At 41.6% G+C, this 21287-nt stretch overlaps 1 protein-coding gene across 3 annotated transcripts in view; it reads right to left on the bottom strand.

The window, feature by feature from the left end:
• Nucleotides 1–21287, bottom strand: part of LOC311130101 (E3 ubiquitin-protein ligase ubr3-like) — a 62675-nt gene that overhangs the window by 38084 nt on the left and 3304 nt on the right. For all 3 annotated transcript variants that reach the window (XM_084162772.1, XM_084162773.1, XM_084162774.1), the window contains exons 2-23: nucleotides 14370–14509; nucleotides 14011–14163; nucleotides 11856–12005; nucleotides 11647–11687; nucleotides 11488–11554; nucleotides 11240–11370; nucleotides 10890–11118; nucleotides 10590–10769; nucleotides 9202–9335; nucleotides 8995–9081; nucleotides 8840–8905; nucleotides 8660–8749; nucleotides 6697–6825; nucleotides 6549–6601; nucleotides 6256–6389; nucleotides 6037–6122; nucleotides 5478–5619; nucleotides 4637–4733; nucleotides 2320–2464; nucleotides 2058–2162; nucleotides 1781–1957; nucleotides 219–670 (exon numbers count right to left, since the gene is read on the bottom strand). In XM_084162772.1, the coding sequence (XP_084018898.1) occupies nucleotides 219–670; nucleotides 1781–1957; nucleotides 2058–2162; nucleotides 2320–2464; nucleotides 4637–4733; nucleotides 5478–5619; nucleotides 6037–6122; nucleotides 6256–6389; nucleotides 6549–6601; nucleotides 6697–6825; nucleotides 8660–8749; nucleotides 8840–8905; nucleotides 8995–9081; nucleotides 9202–9335; nucleotides 10590–10769; nucleotides 10890–11118; nucleotides 11240–11370; nucleotides 11488–11554; nucleotides 11647–11687; nucleotides 11856–12005; nucleotides 14011–14163; nucleotides 14370–14509 (2988 nt within the window). The remainder of the gene's footprint in view (nucleotides 1–218; nucleotides 671–1780; nucleotides 1958–2057; nucleotides 2163–2319; nucleotides 2465–4636; nucleotides 4734–5477; nucleotides 5620–6036; nucleotides 6123–6255; nucleotides 6390–6548; nucleotides 6602–6696; nucleotides 6826–8659; nucleotides 8750–8839; nucleotides 8906–8994; nucleotides 9082–9201; nucleotides 9336–10589; nucleotides 10770–10889; nucleotides 11119–11239; nucleotides 11371–11487; nucleotides 11555–11646; nucleotides 11688–11855; nucleotides 12006–14010; nucleotides 14164–14369; nucleotides 14510–21287) is intronic.

Raw genomic sequence — 21287 nt, 5'->3', positions numbered from 1 at the left:
AGTCAACCCCAGGGGGCTTACAGAATACAAATTCATACTCTGCAGATGCCCTTTGAACAACTTCAAAAGAGTTTCTCATTTCAAAAGCTAATAAAGTCCTCACATTGAAACCTTTTAACGTTGATTATTATATTACAATTTAAGTGTTGTAAAATAAAGTGACACCACATAAGTTGGTGATGATGGTTTTGCAAACGGAGTGAGCGCCTGTAACAAACCTCTCCTCCTTATCCATGGTCTTCTTGGCAGTGGGGCTGTTCTTCTTGGGAGCGACGGGAGGAAAGACCTTCCCACAGATCTCCTGGATGCTGCGCTTGCTCTGGTGGCTGCGCCTGGCCGCCTTGGTGAGGATGCGCTCGATGGCGGTGATGCCGTCCCCGTGGACGTGGCGGTTTGGGTTGGCGTCCATGTCCTCCAGCCAAGTGGCCGACAGAGAGTTCTGCTTGGCCGACAGCTTCTGGTGCAGCTTGATGAGCAGGGAGAGCATGCTCTCGTGGATCTCCAGGATCTCGGTGACCAGCTGGGGAGGCGTGCCGGGCGGGACCCAGCGTGTGGAGCTGCTCTTGGGCCGCACCACCTGGCTAGCCTCGGTGCTGTTGCGGTTGATGATCTCCTGGAACTTCCTCCGGCGCTCCGCCACCAGGCTGAACACCTGCGCCTCCCGCACATTCTACAATAGCAGAGGCACACATCAGATCTCTCTCCTACACACACACACAGACCTGCTTTCCAAACAATGGCCCTCTCAATAAACACATGCAGATGATGGGGAACAAGAGACACCCATGTGACCACCTTTCCTTCCAATTCATCCGGTCCTTGTCAAAACGCTGTGTTTCATGTACACGACACAAATGCCAGCGAGTACAAACACTGCTCAAATAAAACATCACAGAAAGTCATTTTGGCATGATGGATCCTGACTCCCTACATTAGAGGGAGGACATCTTGCCATCAGCAGATGGACATGGCACACATATCAAAGTCACATTAAATACCCATTCAAAAAATTCAGCTGACTTTTCAAGAGAAACCTCAGAGTGCTAGTTCATATTGTGAGAAAATTCAACCCCCCCCCCCCCCCCCGCCTTACACGTGAAAAACGTTGTGATAACCTGCCCTGACAATGGACGGGAGCACTGTTAAATAAACATACATCACACAGCCCAGTCGGAGCGCCATCAATCAAGGTGACATGCAGTTAAAAAGCGTTTACCCAGAATCACATTATACACTTAATTAGTTTCAACCCCATCAGAGCAAAACACTACACACAAAAAAACAACAAAAAAAAAACAGACTGCAACCTAAAAATGGCTACAAATCATAAGACACAAACATGAAGAGAATAACGTTGTCATGAGTTTTTACACAACGGTCAGAACAGAACACACTGCAAGGCCCTGAGGACATCAACCAGGTCTTTCTAATAAGACCAAACAAACACTCAAATGCAAACAGCTACCTCTCTCCAATTCCCTGTCAGACGCCTGGAATTCTGTGGAACAAAAGTACGGCAAAACAACATACGTAAGTGCCTTTAACACATATGACCCTGGCAAAGAGCGACCTCTCCACAACAAAAGAGGATACGACAGGCTACATAATACAAAAATACCCAGTATACCGAACACATTGAAGGAACATTATACCTCATCTACCCTGAGGCAAGCAATTCTGAGCACAGACTCTGAACATGACCTGTACAGTAGTATGAATACATGAGTCGAGGCAGTACCACCCAGTGTGCAGGCAGGGTATAGACAGGATGTTATCTGACCTGGCCGAAGTTGGACGCCTCAGCGCTGGTGCTGGCAGGGGGCTCCCGCTCCCGCTTCACCTCGGGGGCAGTCTCAGGCACCCTCACCCTAACGTAGTTGATGACATGGTGCAGGTTGGACAGGAGGTTGGTGCCTGGGAACCAGCTGTCATGGCAGTGCTCTTCAATGCAAGGCTCCTAGTCACAGAACATGAGGCAGGAGGTTAATGTGAAGAACACATAGGAAGAAACTAGAGGAAACTAATGAACGTAGTCTTTGAGTGGCTGAAAGTCTAACCTCATCCTCCTTGTCCTCTTCAACCTGGTTGTCCAAGCCCAGCTCAATCAGGTAGAGCACCATGCACAGAACGTGCTCAGACATGTTGGAGTGATCCAGCCAGATCTAAAACAAAACATTTCATTATAGTTCTGCCAAATTCAACCATAGGGCAATCTCACCATCAGTTATATCAAAGACAATGAAATTCGGATGCACAGGTGTTTGAGGGACAAATAAAGCGATTAATAATATGAATGAAGAGAGGTGTTGGAAGGGTCACCTTGTAAAGCAGTGTGAAGATGACAATGTGCAGCGTCTTGCAGTGTAACAGCCTATCCAGGCCTTTGTAACATAGGTGCAGAGGAGTCCGCTCTTTGTAAGGCGGCCATGGATTCCCTGTCGTGTGCATCCCAGACTGTTTCAAGCTGGATACAACAACAAATCAGGTAAATTCCAAGCAATAATACGGTCAATTCAAAAGAACAATCCATAGAGATCAATCAAACATCACAAACACATAGGTAATAATGTGACATTAAATAATCTCCTGAGTAATTTACCACACAAAACCTTTGCCTATGGGCTCCCAAGTGGCGCAGCGGTCTAAGGCACTGCATCACAGTGTTGAAGTAGCACTACTGCCTGGGGTTCGATCCCAGGCTGTCTCATTACCGGCCGTGACCGGGAGTCCCATAAGGGCAGCGCACAATTGGCCCAGCGTCCGGGGGGGGGGCTTTACTTGGCTCATCGCGCTCTAGCGACTCCTTGTGGCAGTGTTTCCTCCGACACATTGGTGCAGCTGGCTTCCGGGTTAAGCGCGCCTGGTTGTCCAAGCCCAGGGGTCACCTTAAGCGAGTGTTAAGAAGCGCGGTTTGGCGGGACATGTTTCGGAGGACGCATGACTCGACCGTCTCCTCTCCTGAGCCCGTTGGGAAGATCGTAATCACGTAATTGGAGATAATAAATGCACTTTGTCTACGCAATGTAACAGCCGATCAGCTGAAAAGTCTCACGGTTATATAAAATGTGGCCTGGCTGACAGGCAATCCATCATATTCAAACAGTGTGAACGAGTAACATAAGCCTGATATCACAGACGGAGGTGGGGAAATATGATAACCTGTCATGACACCACGTTTACTACGCTCCGTACTAGAATGTAGTTTTGATGAAGTGATAATCTAAAAATACCAAACAGAAATCAAAATTATTCTTATTTCTTGTTCAACATGGATTGAATTGCTTGGATTTCTAAAATTGCCTTTGTTCAATATAGCCTACATTTGGTATTGAAGAAATCATAGAGAAAAAAAACAAAAAAAACATTACCCATGTAATCTTTCCTTGCCCTTAAACTGCTATTTCAAATTAAGAAGGGCTGCCAGGAGAGGACACTTCAGTATATTTAGTCACTTCACATCTTAAAGAGATCTTCAGGAAATTAACCTAACAGTATAGCTTTCACCCCAACCATCACATTTGTCTTCGGAGACGTCCAACCTAAATCTAACAAGAAAGGATTTCCTCAATTCTATTACAGTTTGCCATTAAGACATTTAGTTCACTGTCGAGTAAAATCATTGGAACCAACCCTATCACTATGTTGGCCTAACCCCTCTCTTCCCTCCCTTCAAGGGCAGGTGGGAACAGCGACCCTGTAAGTCAAATTTTTCCATCTATAGAACATTGCCAGGTTACAACCTATGCCATCACAACCTGCAGCTGAGCGACTCATCCATGCCTTTATTTCATCCCGTCTGGACTATTGTAACGCCCTTTTTGTTGGCGCATCTGTCAAGTGCCTAAACAGGCTACAATATGTCCAGAAATGTGCTGCACATGTCCTCAACCACACCTCCCCTCACGAGCACATTACTCCAGTGCTGTTCAACCTCCACTGGCTCCCCATATGCTCACGCATCGACTACAAAATCCTGGTTCACATCTACCAAGCTATCCACAACTCTGGACCCAAGTACCCGTCTGACCTCATTCTACCCTCCTGCACTACACGCACCCTTTACTCCTCCAGGTCCATCTCCCTTCAGCAGCCCTGCAACAGACTAAAAACTATGGGTGACAGGGCTTTCAGTTGCGCGCTCCGCGGCTATGGAACACACTTCCAGACACTATTAAGGCTGCAGAGTGTCTGTCCTTCTTTAAGGCACAGATCAAGACCGTGCTGTTCAGAAAAGCTTTCAAGAACCTCTGCTAATTCTGTTCTCATGTCGTCCGAATCTGGCGACACCTTTGATTTTTGTCTGATTTTTGTCTGATTTTTGTCCGAATCTGGCGACACAGCTTTGATTTTTGTCTGTGTTCTAGGTTTTGGATTGTTTTTATTATTATTAATTTTTTTATTGCACCTTGGGTCTGAGAAAAGCACTTTACAAATTTAAAAAAGTATTATTATTATTATTATTATTATTATTAAGCAGGGCATGACACCCACCCGCTCGGTTTGACAATACTGAATGTACTGTTAAAATAACTATGTATTCATAAATAGTCATTCAAAACCTGAACACTATTCACATGCTTTAAAAAAAACATTAACTTCTTGCTGGAGACAATGCACTTAGTGACTGTTAACTTACAATGCTGAGTATCTGTCCATTGCTGACTGGACATCACGACGGTAGACTGTTCTGAGAATAACCATGATGGGGTCAAACTCCTTCTCCCACACCTCCGCTGGAAAACAAAGACCAATCCTTTAGGAACACCTGCTAAAAAGTCACGTTGACATACAATTCATTATTTTTTTCTCCTGAGCGCTCAGAAAGTGGTTTTAGCCTGCCCCCAAGTGGAATGTGCTATGACAGTAAATTTGGAGTCGCAATGGCAATGACTGTGTATAAACATAAGGCTGACATTAGTATAGGACACCTAATGAGCCAAATCCTGATCTGATACCATAAAAGGGACAATGCTTTATAACAGCCATGGACTTAAAAAGACACTGCTCTCAGCAATGGCCTATATCAGGTAATAGGGGAGAAAAAGGGTATTGATGTAACTGCCTGAAGGGCATCACAATTTCAAACGTGTGCAGGGCAATAATTAAGTCTTCAACAGGGACCTTGTCTTGATTCAGTCTTGTGATTTGTGCAAGTCCTTAGGTTTCTGCATGGGTAAAACTATAGTCAATTGTGGTGCATGAGTGCCCTCTCAAGGCAGACTGGTGAAAAAGCACCTGTGATTATGTTGAATGGAAAACAATATGCTTGGTGTTGATCCAACAAAGCCTTTGGACAGCATGTATTCATTAGTCACACATCGTAGCAAAACTTTTGCACCGTAGTAAAACGTTTTGAAGTGAAAACAAGAGTTTCTATTGGACAAATTCATGTAGGTCCCTCCCTGTTGAGTTCTGTTTGCTTACGTTCTTTACCTAGTGAACACATCCCAAGCCAGGAGCTACAACAGACAACTTACCTTTAGGTGTGTACATGCCCTGCTGCATGGAACCCCCTAGTTCAAACACGGGGGCTTTGAAGTCAGCCACGGCCGACAGCATCTCCTCAAAGCTGCAACTTCCTGGAACAATCCCACTCTTGGGGTTGGGATTCTCAGGAATCTGAATATTCACTTCAGGAAAGTATGCAACCAGGCAAATGTGCAGCATAATAAAGGTGATCCCAAAAAGTGAAAATGCAAGACTGTTTGCTGCGTGTTAAAATATGCAATTTTACATCGATTAAACTAGTCACAATCAAAGTCACATGTACCAACAGGGGGAAGGTCTGATGAAAACAAGGTGTTTTGGTGGGTTTTCCAATTTGTAGAACAGTGACAACACAATTACACATTCTACCAAGGGAACAAACAAGCTCTTCAGAAAAACATTTACCACTGACCACAGAAAATCTAGAGACCAAATATACAGCGAACAACAACTCATAATGAGAATCAAAGTGAGAACATACTGACCACGGGTAAGGATATTAAATTAATTATACTGGGAATTGTGAGGCTGATAAAACAGTGAGGATACGAGGTCCAACAGTGAACTGTGGGTACGATCGTTCATGCACAGTTGGGAGACCATCTCGGCTCGGAGAATCTCATCATCTGACATGCCTATCAATGAGAGGGAGAAATATTCATTACAAATGTATAATCTATGGATAATGCCAATATAGTCAGCATGATACAAATATTCCAATTGTTTTTCATGTACAATTTCCTTCTCCCTTGTTGTACCTGCACTTACCCAAGTGGATGCGAAGACTGGACAAGATGACGAGAAACGTCAAGGCTCCCTCCAGCATTGGCCTCTCCTGCTCACCGTCCAGTACAGTATTCTGGTGCACAGAGGCCATGGTCAACAGGTCCACCACTTTGAATCTGTATATGAAATACATGTTACTGCCAGTAAAACCTGTGGGCTACTCTTCATCAAGTTATAAAAAATTGGATTTTTCAATGGGTGATGATAAACAAGGTCAATCAAGTTCAGCGAAAAATGACAAATCGAAAGGACTTTTCCAACAGGTCCGACCGTACCGCTCGAACACTGAAGAAATGAAGTAGTCGGGATCTAGCCTTGACGCACACACCTATCGACAGATTGGTAAGAACATTTTTAGAATGGAGTTTATGACATTATAACAATCCCTAATGTTGCAATCACCTTGAAGAAAGTAGTCTATACCTGGAGCAGAAAGATGTCTGGATCGATCATAGAGTTGCAGAAGTGAGACTGCACGTAGGTCATAGCCTGTCCTTTGATTTGCAGACCATTTCTGACCCACATGTTACTGTGGATCTCTGACAGGCTTGCCTATAAGAAAAACACAAGGGACATTAACATAAAATGCAATGTACCTACTGTATACAGTACATTGAACAAACATTAAGGCATCTCCAGAGTACACAGTCACACAGGAATCCTTTAAAACAGCCAGTCCTCCTACTCATATACACTAAAGGTCAATAGTTTTAGAACACCTACTCATTCAAGGGTTTTTCTTTATTTTTACTATTCTCTACATTGTAGAATAATAGTGAAGACATCAAAACTATGAAATAACACATATGGAATCATGAAGTAACCAAAATAGTGTTAAACAAATCAAAATATGTTTTATATTTGAGATTCTTAAAATAGCCACCCTTTGCCTTGACAGCTTTGCACACTCTTGGCATTCTCTCAACCAGCTTCATGAGGTAGTTACCTGGAATGCATTTGAATTAACAGGTGTGCCTTCTTAAAAGTTAATATGTGGAATGTATTTCCTTCTTAATGTGTTTGAGCCAATCAGTTGTTTTGTGACAAGGTAGGGGGGGGGGGGGGGTATACAGAAGATAGCTCTATTTGGTAAAATACCAAGTCCATATTATGGCAAGAACAGCTCAAATAAGCAAAGAGAAACGACAGTCCATCATTACTTTAAGACAAGAAGGACAGTCAATACGGAACATTTCAAGATCTTTGAAAGTTTCTTCAAGTGCAGTCGAAAAACCATCAAGCGTTATGATGAAACTGGCTCTCATGAGGACCGCCACAGGAATGGAAGACCCAGAGTTACCTCTGCTGCAGAGGATAAGTTAATTAGTTACCAGCCTCAGAAATTGCAGCCCAAATAAATGCTTCACAGAGTTCAAGTAACAGACACATCTCAACATCAACTGTTCAGAGGAGACTGCGTGAATCAGGCCTACAAGGTCGAATTGCTGCAAAGAAACCACTACTAAAGGACACTAATAATAAGAAGAGACTTGCTTGGGCCAAGAAACACGAGCAATGGACATTAGACCGGTGGAAATTTGTTCTTCGGTCTGGAGGCCAAATTTGAGATTTTTGGTTCAAACCGCCGTGTCTTTGTGAGACGCAGTGTGGGTGAACGGATGAGCATGGAGGAGGTGTTATGGTCTGGGGGTGCTTTGCTGGTGACACTGTCTGTGATTTATTTAAAATTCAAGGCACACTTAATCAGCATGGCTACCACAGCATTCTGCAGCGATACGCCATCCCATCTGGTTTGGGCTTAGTGGGACTATCATTTGTTTTTCAACAGGACAATGACCCAACACACCTCCAGGCTGTGTAAGGGATATTTTACCAAGAAGGAGAGTGATGAAGTGCTGCATCAGATGACCTGGCCTCCAAATTGAGATGGTTTGGGATGAGTCGGAACGCAGAGTGAAGGAAAAGCAGCCAACAAGTGCTCAGCATATGTGGGAACTCCTTCAAGACTGTTGGAAAAGCAGTCCAGGTGAAGCTGGTTGAGCAAATGCCAAGTGCGCAAAGCTGTTATCAACGCAAATGGTGGCTATTTGAAGAATCTAAAATATTAAATATATTTTGATTTGTTTAATACTTCTTTGGTTACTACATGATTCCATATGTGTTATTTCATAGTTTGATGTCTTCACTATTATTCTACAATGTAGAAAATAGTAAAAATAAAGAAAAACCCTTGAATGAGTAGGTGTTCTAAAACTTTTGACCGGTAGTGTATTTAAAAGACACTAATAACTGTTTGGGTATAAGGGGGAAGTCAGCCTTTCCTTTTCAGACATTGTGTGACATTCACCCACAACTTCTTCTGATATTTGAGGCATTATCAAGGCATTGAAATTACATGTGTAATGGTCCTGTATTGGTGCAATACCTGAATCTGGAGTGGATGGACCATGATCCTCATGAGCATCTCTTGGTCTGGGAGTAGACTCTCCAGGTCAAGCCCCTGGCACTTCACTGCCTGTGAGACAATATACACAGTCAACTCACTGCAAAAGAGGACTTAAAGCGGTAGGAACAGAACTTATAAAGTGTTATAGATCTACCATACCTTGCTTAGGAACATGGCGTAGTAGCGGTGCAGTGGCAGGTGAAACGTCACTTGATTTGGAGCAAGCTACAGAGAAACAGAGACCAGATATAAACACTAAAGGAAACGTTGGTCTACAAATGCTTCCTGACTGTTGTGCATATTTGCGGAGTTACCTCATCTACAAAGCCAATGGCATCAAACCAGATCTGCAGAGTCTCCAAGCAGTAACGCACCACCGTTTTGGTATATTCCTGTGTCTCCTGCAAATAAACAATGATTCATGGTGTAATCATTTTCCTAACGGTTTCTGTGCATAACACCTGAATGTCAAATAGCTTTAATGTGATGTGCATTATATTTAAGAGGGATATTGGACTCACTTTGACTTTGCAGTGTGTGAGGAGACCCCACATTGGTTGTGCGCAGGCCTCCAACTCTGCTGCAAATGCTGCATAGTATGTCTGGGACTCAAACTCCACGTGCTCACTCAACTCCCGCTTATTCAAGTTCATACCTACAGGACCAGACAAGAGCTTTCAGGGTTAGTCATCACATAACAGATAGCATTACAGTGGTCTCATTCACTAAAACAGCTTAAGGGACACAAAGACAAAGCAATGTTAACCTGGAAAACATATTTGTTGACATCTAGATAAGTCTAAGAATGGGGGGGAAACCCATGTATGTAAGGGCAGTCTACACTCACATAGTGGCACTATGCTCTCTGCACCTTGCCTAAGTAAGTGGATACTCCAGCCCACAGTATCTGCGGCCAGGGGTTATTTTTAGGGTTATGGTGGACACAGCAGGAGTGCTGCACAGACAACAATTCAAATAGACACAAGGCCTGTGTTTGAGAGCATTCAATCCATGATGCATTGTGGGTAAATGGTGACTGACTGATCTACAAATAATGAGTATTTATTTATGATGCAGTCAGTCGGCAGTCACCTGCTGCAATTTAGAAAGAGCCCAAGGAGTCACATGCGCCATAATTGTCTTTGTCAGGTTCAATTACTATAAGAGTAAAATATAAAGTTGCCTTCGATGTGCCATAACATCCGTTTTGCTGGACATCTTGCTCAGCTATAGCAATTCGTGACCAACTATATAAGCAGTGACTACCATCAACGGAAGAGAATAACAGAGGGCTAATATTGCATCATATGACTAAGCAGATAGTAACGGTCCAATGCAGCCGTTTTTATCTCAATATCAAATCATTTCTGGTTACCTTACTGTGATTGTTTTCAATTAAAATTGTCAAAAATAGCTTCTTAGCAAATTTCTCAAGCAATAATTTTGCTAGGACTTTCTGGGAGTGGTCTGATTGGGGAGGGGAAAACTGAAAACGAGCCGTTATTGGCAAAGAGGTTTGGAACTCTTTCTTATTGGTCTATTAACCAATTTACAGCCTGGTGATGTAACCAGGCAGGCCAAAACACCCTCTCTCCAAAACAGGCTGACATTTCTGGCGGTCTTTTCAAACAGCTCTTACACTAAAAAGGCATTATCATAGTTTTCACAATATTATTCCAACCTAGTGTAGAAATATATATAAAAACACAGGAAAAATCACATTTTTGACTACATTGGGCCTTTAACAGAGACAGATGACAGTATGACTCGAATAGATAAAGATCATACTAAAATCACACCAGCTATGCTACCAGAGAATAATGATTAGTCATCCTTGGGGCAAATGCTGACACATAACACAGTCCCAACTACCGCTGCTATTCAGATTCTTAAATCCACAGGGAATTACCTTGAAAGAAGGACACAAAGCTCATCCACAGCATGAGCAGTGAGTGGTCCTCCAGGAATTTCTTTGCTACACTTTGGTGTGAGAGAATATTAATAAAATCGCTAACTAAAGGCCAGTAAGTATTGTTCTTCAGCAGAGCCTCGCTGCAGTTTACCACAACATGGCGGCTGTTCTCTTCATCTGAAAATAAGGAAAAGAGTGACAGAACACAATTAGGCTCAGTAGTGTGGGAAGCAGTTTAGATTCATGAAGTCAGTGAAACAATCCACTCATCAGTATGATCATTTAAACATAGCTCACCTTGAAGTTCACTTTTGATGAGGCAACTCTCCATCATGTAGAGGAGGACAGTGACCATGATGTCTAGTAGTTGACACTCCTCCGTCACATGACGTGCTAGGTCCTCATTGCTGAACAGCTGTACACTGATATGTACGATGCGGTTGGACATGGTATCCGACTCATGGCTTTTCATCAGAGTTTTCATAATGAATGCATAATGTTGAACAAATGTTTTCGTGAAGGTGATCTACAAAGCAAAAAAAGGACAACAAACAGGTAATAATGTTCTACATTCTACAGTCATAACAGCTTCTCTAAGCAAGAATGCAGCAGAGCCACTACACTTAGCTACAACCTGAAAGATATACCTTGTAGTCTTGATCTGGCAGCATGTTCAGTAGAAAAGTAACCATCTTCTGAGGAAACTCGTACTTTATTGTCCAAAACAGCAACTCCTCCAGAAAACATTTGTGTTTAAGAGAGTCCATAATGGATGGATCTAAGGACAGAATATACATTATTCTAACTGGTGTCTCCAGACAATATTGAGTTTCACATAAAATATCAGTGTATTATTCATCATTACATAGAATGTAATGCATGTTATGTAAATTACCTTTGGTAGTGCTACTAAGTTTCACCCTCTTTCTCTGTCCAATAGATTGCTCCCCATCTTGATCCTCCTTTAAGAAAAACATAATGTGAAGTATTATAACTACTGTATCTATATTTCAATACTGAGAAGGCTAACTATTCTGATACAGTATTCACATACCTCTTTATTGGACTCATCAGGGCTGGCTGGTGCTGCGGCTCCTAAGGAAAACAGAGCGGAGACGGATGGCTGCCATTACTTCATTATTTCCTCGATTAATGAGTAATTGAGAAACACTACTTCCATTATGTTTCCATACTACAAAAACATGGCATGCAATCAGGGACTATTTTGAGCTCCAACTCCTAAAAGAGGGGATGAGGTCTTACCCTGTAAGACCAGAGCCCCTGTCTCAGCCCCTTGTGTGGGCTCTGCAGCCCCAGTCTGGGCCTTCTCCTCCACAGACACCAGGCCTGAGTTCTTCAGTGCTGACAGGTAGTTCTCGTAGTTCTTTTTTGCATATACATTCTCTTCTTGACCTACAGGGCATATTTACATATGAGATATTTATTAAACTAATAGACATTCATTAGCATAACACCAATGGCATGTGTGGAGCATTGAATCATTATTGTTTGGCAATATTGATTAGTATAATTTCACCTTTTGATAGTTCCCCCCCCCAATGGTCAGAATAACATTCAACCAATGGCTTTACGAGAAAGTGGAAACAGACATACAGTTGAAGTCGGAAGTTTACATACACTTAGGTTGGAGTCATTAAAACTCGTTTTTCAACCACTCCACACATTTCTTGTTAACAAACTATAGTTTTGGCAAGTTGGTTAGGACATCTACTTTGTGCATGACCCAAGTAATTTTTCCAACAATTGTTTACAGACAGATTATTTCACTTATAATTCACTGTATCACAATTCCAGTGGGTCAGAAGTTTATACACTAAGTTGACTGTGCCTTCAAACAGCTTGGAAAATTCCAGAAAATGATGTCATGGCTTTAGAAGCTTCTGATAGGCTAATTGACATCATTTGAGTCATTGTAGTCCCGTGTAGCTCAGTTGGTAGAGCATGGCGTTTGCAATGCCAAGGTTGTGGGTTCGATTCCCACGGGGGGCCAGTATGAAAATGTATGCACTCACTAACTGTAAGTCGCTCTGGATGAGAGCGTCTGCTAAAATGACTAAAAAATAAATAAAAATTGGAGGTGTACCTGTGGATGTATTTCAAGGCCTAACTTCAAACTCAGTGCCTCTTTTCTTGACATCATGGGAAAATCTAAAGAAATCAGCCAAGACCTCAGAATTTTTTTTTTACACCTCCACAAGTCTGGTTCATCCTTGGGAGCAATTTCCAAACGCCTGAAGGTACCACGTTCATCTGTACAAACAATAGTACGCAAGTATAAACACCATGGGAACACGCAGCCGTCATACCGCTCAGGAAGGAGACGCATTCTGTCTCCTAGAGATTAACGTACTTTGGTGCGAAAAGTGCAAATCAATCCCAGAACAACAGCAAAGGACCTTGTGAAGATGCTGGAGGAAACAGGTACAAAAGTATCTATATCCACAGTAAAACGAGTCCTATATCAACATAACCTGAAAGGCCGCTCAGCAAGGAAGAAGCCACTGCTCCAAAACCGCCATAAAAAAGCCAAACTACAGTTTGCAACTGCACATGGGGACAAAGATCGTATTTTTTGGAGAAATGTCCTCTGGTCTGATGAAACAAAAATAGAACTGTTTGGCCATAATGACCATTGTTATGTTTGGAGGAAAAAGGGGGTCGTTGCAAGCTGAAGAACACCATCCCAACCGTGAAGCACGGGGGTGGCAGCATCATGCTGTGAGGGTGCTTTACTGCAGGAGGGATTGATGCACTTCACAAAATAGATGGCATCATGAGGAAGGAAAATTATGTGGATATATTGAAGCAACATCTCAAGACATCAGTCAGGAAGTTAAAGCTTGGTCGTAAATTGGTCTTCCAAATGGACAATGACCCCAAGCATACTTCTAAAGTTGTGGCAAAAATGGCTTAAGGACAACAAAGTCAAGGTATTGGAGTGGCCATCACAAAGCCCTGACCTCATTCATATAGAACATTTGTGGGCAGAACTGAAAAAGCGTGTGCGAGCAAGGAGGCCTACAAACCTGACTCAGTTACACCAGCTCTGTCAGGAGGAATGGGCCAAAATTCACCCAACTTATTGTGGGAAACTTGTGGAAGGCTACCCAAAACATTTGACCCAAGTTAAACAATTTAAAGGCAATGCTACCAAATACTAATTGAGTGTATGTAAACTTCTGACCCATTGGGAATGTGATGAAAGAAATAAAAGCTGAAATATATCATTCTCTCTACTATTATTCTGACATTTCACATTCTTAAAATAAAGTGATGATCCTAATTGACCTAAAACAGGGAATTTTAACTAGGATTAAAATGTCAGGAATTGTGAAAAACTGAGTTTAAATGTATTTGGCTAAGGTGTATGTAAACTTCCGACTTCAACTGTATTTACCCATGCTCAGGTCCTTGAATGTTTGCTGATTCGTTAGGATCTTTGTCAGCACAGTTCTCATTGCTCCTCCCATCTTCGTCAGTTCTTCTAGGAAGGAGATCTGGGGCTCCAGCTGTTGTAAGACCTTCTGTAGGTCCCTCTCAGTTGATGTGTCTGTGAGTCCAAGGTATGATAAAAGTTATGAAATTAAATGTGGCAGAAGGGCTCATGAATACAAGCAGAATTACCTACATAAGTTGTAAACTAACAATTTCTCCACAATGTTTTGTTTTGTTCTCTGAGGGCTGTTTAATTGCAATCAGCTATGAAAGGTGCTTTTAGGGTATCCTGTAGACATAGTGAGATGCTGTTTCTCCCACCTGGTTCAGTGTATCCATCCCTTAGGTACTGTATGATACAGATGATGAAGTGAGGTAGGACCATCTCTGGCATCAGTAGTAAGTCTCGGGGGACTGAAGGCACATTCTCCCCGGTTCTTAACCGATGCCGTCTGCAAAACCTGACAGAGGACAACATCCATATATGTTTATTTCATAACCAAGAGAAGTACCTACAATTCATTGTGTTAGTATTTGGGAACAATTACTGGACAACCTATCTAATGGACACTAGCAGTGTATTTTGTCTTCCTTTGATAATGCTAAATGACATGCATTATAATTTAGGCTACTAGTATTTCTGACTGCCTTGAACAAAATGTTGTGCCATGTCATCCATCAAACAAACAAAATAACTGCAGAAGAGTAAACTAATAACTCAAGAGGAATGGTGGGGAGTAAGCTGCAAAGAGGATATGTTAAAGAGCAACTCGATATGAGTCAGAAACATTTATTCTGTCAAAATGGACGAAAGTGTAAATAGTGTCATTTGTCATAAAGTCATTGTCGTCCAAAACTGAGTTTGTGAGACTTGTGGTCGTGACTGTGTCACAATGTAAATGAAGGTTTGTTTTGTTTCAATCCTGCCCACAAGTGATCATCAATTCAGAGTGCAGCTGCAAGACACAATCATAATGCCTGTGGTTAATGTGGGTTCACTTTAGATTTACATTGTTTTACATTTTAGTCATTTAGCAGACGCTCTTATCCAGAGCGACTTACAGTTAGTGAGTGCATACATTTTCATACTGGCCCCCCGTGGGAAACGAATCCACAACCCTGGCGTTGCAAGCGCCATGCTCTACCAACTGAGCTACAGATATCCCTATTGGGCTAGTTAGGGACCATCAGTAAATTACACAATGTACATGCGACAATTTTTAAAATTCCAATAGCTCCAAATTTCAATGACTTAAATGTATAGTTGGTTTGAGTTTAAGTAATTAATATACACATATTGAAATTTTTTATGAGAAAACTAGAATGTGCACAACATGAAAATATTGTCTAATTTACATTGTGTCATTTATTTGGCGGTCCCTAACTAGCCCCAGAGACAGGCTATCCAAAGTCAAACCAAATTCGCCATGGGCTCACACCAGACTGAATATAATTGGCAGAATAATTTGGCTAACTCTTCCCCTCTGTGAACACACACCCACATCAAACCACACCCCAAAACCAACTCACGTTTGAATTTAATCATGGCCGCTAGCATTTCTTAATGAACCAAATCTAAAACGAGGCCAAATCAGGAAGTGCAGTCGCCCTTTAATCTAAACATGACCTGATATGTCACAAGTGATTGAGTTATTCTGCAGGGAAAAAGTGTAATTATCCTAGAAACCTTGTAGGATTAGTTCATTTAAATAGTACAGTATTTGCATTAATAATATAAAATGCAAACCTTTCACAAAAATAGTCACTGACGGGGTTACCTACCCCACAACAGGAAAAACAGGTGTGTATTAATTACAACGATTCTGTTTTGCAACAAACATTTTACTCCAAACAGAAAATGTTTTGCAACGAAAACAAGAGTTTCTATTGGACAAATCCAGGTAGGTCCCTGACCGTTTCGTTCAGTTTGGTTCTTAAAGGTAAACGGTTTCTGTTGCGAGAAGTAATGAATACACCTCTGCTGTGTTTATGGCCATTGCTGAAAGCTGTGTGTACTTGACTAGATTGCTGGGGTTTGGGTCCTATGACAGGGACGTGACCTAGCCTCTGATGTTTTGTTAGCTAGCTAACATTAGCCACGTTATTGAGGCTGCGTTCAGACAGCCCAATTCATTTATTTTTTCGACTAATTGGTCTTTTGAACAACCATATCTTTTTCAAAGTGTTGGGTTCTATTTTTCTCATAATTGGATCTGTATGTGATGAATAACTTAGAAGGAATGCATTAATGATAAGCATAGGTTTGTACTATACTGATATAAATTGTTTCACATAACAGGCTGTGATTCATGTAAGGAACATTAGGGGGTAGGACAGATAAGACTTGTATTTCTTACAGATACGAACACTCTCTCTTTGTTGTCTGTGAAACCGTCCTTGAACGTAGGTACATAGAGTACAGATTGGAAGGGTGTCTTTTGGGTGCTGACTCTACAGGTTATTATGATAGCAACTTATGCCTGGGAACAGTGGAGCGCCAAGGGGTTGGGACTAACCCGTGCGCCAACGGATTGGCTGAGTAAAGTCTAAACCACACTCAGTCCTTTACTCTGATTGGCCAACAGAAGAGGTGGGAACTCTCTGTCAGAGTATTTGAGAAAGAACCTGTAAACAATGGTTTAGTTCTCTGTCTGCCCTGCGTGGTATTTCAGTGAGCCTGTATACGAACCATCATACTTATCATACATACATTTTGCATATAATAAATTTAGCTTGGATTGAATATCTCTTGATTATGTTTTCTCTTATTCCAATACCAGATTTGAATTACGCAATTTCTAACAATTGGTGACCTCTGACTGTGATCTGGTAGCGGAACTTCGCTGGGATTCATCCAGCCTATTGGACATCGCTGTCGTCGAACTGTGTGTTTCACAAAGTGCCCGGGCTTCTAAAAACACAGGTAAGCAGACACCTATTGTTTATATAACTAAAGTTCTGCATATTGGCTTTATCCAAATTAATTTTGTGAAACACCTGTTTGATGTAAGTGAACCCTATTGTACGATAAATAACAATTACAGTATACTACTTCGATTTCATAATATACTATGCAAATGTTTGATAATTGTGATGGTTAAACCCATGGGAGTGCGAGCTATGATAAACTCATAGGAGGTACTTTAAAGTAGATTAGACAGTGCGAGCTATGACTTAAAACTCATAGGAGGAACTATAAAGTAGATTAGACAGTGCGAGCTATGACTTAAAACTCATAGGAGGTACTTTAAAGTAGATTAGACAGTGCGAGCTATGACTTAAAACTCATAGGAGGTACTATAAAGTAGATTAGACAGTGCGAGCTATGACTTAAAACTCATAGGAGGTACTATAAAGTAGATTAGACAGTGCGAGCTATGACTTAAAACTCATAGGAGGTACTATAAAGTAGATTAGACAGTGCGAGCTATGACTTAAAACTCATAGGAGGTACTATAAAGTAGATTAGACAGTGCGAGCTATGACTTAAAACTCATAGGAGGTACTATAAAAAGTTAGACAGTGCAAGTGTTGTCGTATGCATGAGAGTGTGAATGATAAACCTGTATACCTTGATAGAAAACTAATTGGGAATTAAAACGTCTGTGGCTGTCCAAACTGTATAATTTGGGGATAACTGTTGGGTTTGTGGTTGCTTAAACCATATAACCCGTTAAAAACAATTGGGAACATAAAGCCAAAGTGATGAATTGTGTGACTGAACTGAAACGGTTGAGCTGATATGTTTGAACTGTGCCGTTTGGTGTTAGACATAGCATAATTCTGGTTTTAGGTGCTTGGGTTGAGGCTTTTTTGTTGATTATTTGATGTAATGTTTGATGTTTGACCCTGCAAAATACTGGTTAAACAATTAGACTGAAATAATTCGGTTTATCGTTTAAATATAAACATGCACCAACTTTAACTAATTAGGTGGGAATCATTTGATTTAAATAAATAGATTAAAGTACTTTAAATAACGACAGAATATTGGAAACACTAAAACGAGAAATAGCTCCTCAAAGCCCACTCCCGCTGGAGAGGGAAGAGAGAGTTGCGAGGGGAGGGGCTGGAGAGAGCGAAAGTGTGGCTTTTGGAGCCAGGAAAGACTGGGAGTTGGCTGGGAACACCACGGGGTGATTATTTGAGAGGTGCATGTGGGTTTCTGATGAGGGATGTTCTAAACTTGCTCACCCGGACGTAGACGTACGTTATGGGTGAGAGAGTAGAGAATATTTACATTTGCATTTTTGGTAATTTGGCAGACGCTCTTGTCCAGAGCGACTTGCAGGAGCGATTGGGGTTGAGTGCCTTGCTCGAGGGCACATCGGCAGATTTTTCGCCTGGTCGGCTCGGGGATTGGAACCGGCGACCTCTCGGTTGTTGGCGCGGCGCTATTGATCACTAAGCTGCCTGCCACCCCATATGAGTTTAAGGTTGTGGCGTTGTTTGATCATGTGATAAGGTTTAATGGGTAATCGGACCATAACTAATGTGGTTATGGAAGTAATGTATCAATAGTGGAGAACCAATAGGGGGCTCCATTGAACTATTATGGTTTATTTGGCATTTCGGTGGCATGAGGCGAAGTCAACGGCTGGTGTGGGTGGTGATCGGATGCTACTGAGTATTTAGTTTGGTAATGTTGAATGGACTATTTGTAGCGTGTTTTGGGGTTAAATAGAAAAACTAACTTATTCAATAGGGAATGGGTGAAGGGAGAGAGAGTTTTTTGCTGAGGTGAAAGCTACTGCGATTTTCATTTGGTGACGTCACTTGCTCTATGAACTGGGAGTAGTTACTTTGAGAGCATCGCAGATGGTGTGGAGTGCCTGGCGATGTATGTAAAGGGTCCCTGGTTCGAACACAGGTAGGGACAGTAGACAAAGCTTTCGCAGTGGGGCTATATACCTAGATTACTATGTGGATTGAGAAATGTGAAAGGTTGAATTAGATAGCTTAAATAGAAGTATTCTAGAAAGGTCTATGAAAATATGTTATAAGGTTACCATGCGCTTTCCCCGAAGGAGCAAGGGGAGGGTGAGAGACAGTACAGTTCAGATGGTAGGAACATCATTAAATGTATGCTTATCAACGATAGCAAGTATTTGTTTTATTAATTAGGGCATAATCAGAGAGAACAGTTAAATAAATTGAATAGCGAACTGAAATGGGTTAGCGGGAAAATATAAATGTTTGGTACATTTTAGAACGATAATGTATTTTGGTTACGTGGATGCAAGTGACATTGGCTGTTGTGATAGCGCCAGCCTGTGGTGGGTTCTGGAATTGTTACATAAAACAAACGTATATTTTAAACTAAAGTGATGGAGTAGGCTACAATTATAACATTTATCAGAAAAAAGGCACAATTTAATGTGAAATAGTTATTACAATTATTATCATTGATCCAGTAATGATATAAGGATAGTAGAGGAAGGCAGGGGATTTAATCTCATTTAGGGAAGTTATATTAGGAAGAAAATACCATTAAATGAGGGAACATTTGATGTAACCGTGATTGTATTGGCTAAAAACTCAAATATGACATTTACAGGGGGGACAGGAACAATAGAAGGGGAGACAGATTTTCCTAGGGGGTTGAACAAATAATTGATAATGGATCATTTGAGATGAGATCACATGTAGCAGAGTTAGGGTAATCAATTAAATAATCATCGTATACTCGAGGAATTTTGAGTGGTTTTATGGATTAGTTATGAGGAATTAGATTGATACAAACAATTATTGATGGGTTAAGACTGGGGATATCTGTATCATGTTTTGTGTGTACTCCCATTTTTAGATTATAACCAGGAGAAAGAGATTAGCTCATCTCGTTGGAATGTTGCCCAGGGCTAGGGGAGCAGTAGTGAAGTTAGGCAGTATTTAGGTCATATAAGTGAGCTACCAAATTAAGTGAGGCCTGGCTATTTGTGGTTGTTATTTTTCAAATTGGGTTTTTCAAACAAAAAACAACACACCTAGTATGATGTTTATAAAGCCTTGTTGTTTAAATTTTGGGGGGTTTTCAGCAGGTCAAGGGTGATAGGTCTTAGAGGAGCACACACAGTGAATTTTATGGAGTTTTTTAGGTTTTGGCTGAGTTTGGGGTATATATGATTTCTTATGAGAATGAATGTCATGAGGACTTAATGAACACTTGGGATAACTAAACATTTATGAAAAAGTGTGAAGAAGATTATAATTTGGTAATAATATATTTGATTTGAACCATTAAATAACAGAAGAGAGAGTGGAGGGATGGCAATTGGATAATGAATGACCAATATTACCTAAGTGATTGTTTAGGTAGGTGGTAATAGACACATGGGCAAATCATGTGTCAAATGGGGTATGGATGGTATGGTAGGAGATGGTAGGATTAAATAATAAATATATACGAAGGAGAGGACAAAATACAAAAAAGAAAAAAAGATTAGAAATTGAGAGCTGAACATGTATGTGTGAAGATAGTTTATTAACCACACCTGTATGTCAGAGGTTTTGTGCCCCACAGGTGAACTAAAGGAGAAGGTGACCCACTCTATCTAACCAGGAGACTGAAGCAGGCCTGGCGGGAAGGGCCCTACCAAGTACTGCCTTTGCCAGCAGAATAGCTGAGAGATCCATCTGGGTGCATGTCACTCACTGCAAAAAGGTAAACCCAGCTACACCTGACAAACAAACACAGAGTTAGGAGAAAGAACCGATCACCACTAGGGCTCGGGGGTTGGCTCCTTAACGAAGATTCCCTTACCCTGTCTGATCATCCCTGTGTGAGTTCGATAGAAGGTGAAGCAATGGGTTGGCCTCTGGCGTCTGACATGTTCTCAGGGCGAGGATTCACAGGTCTCCCGACGGTAGGTAGCTGTCTGATTGTGGGGGCCATATTCCTAACACACACAGACCCTCCTGATCAGCCAGAAGTAGTAGTTAACCTAACACAAGTTGATAAGGCATAGGAGACAGCTAGACGTAGGGAAAGGGGAAGTACTAGGGACATTAGGGAAGGACATCACCATATGCATGTCACCATGTACATCCTGGGACTATGTAGTTGCTTATACCAAGCGGGGGGGGATATGTCAATCTCCATACACAGTTTAGGGACAGGTGTAGTATTGTGAAAGTAGGGAATTATCAGAAATGGCAGTGCGACCCATATAAGGGTAGGTACTGTCTTAAAGTCTGAATTATGCTAAAACAGATTACAGACCTGACAAGTGAGATATCCTC

Source organism: Coregonus lavaretus, assembly GCF_964263955.1.
Source record: "Coregonus lavaretus genome assembly, chromosome: 5".
NCBI lineage: Eukaryota > Metazoa > Chordata > Actinopteri > Salmoniformes > Salmonidae > Coregonus > Coregonus lavaretus.
The sequence above is the reverse complement of the archived record's forward strand: the minus strand, read 5'-3'. Positions and strand labels throughout refer to the sequence as shown.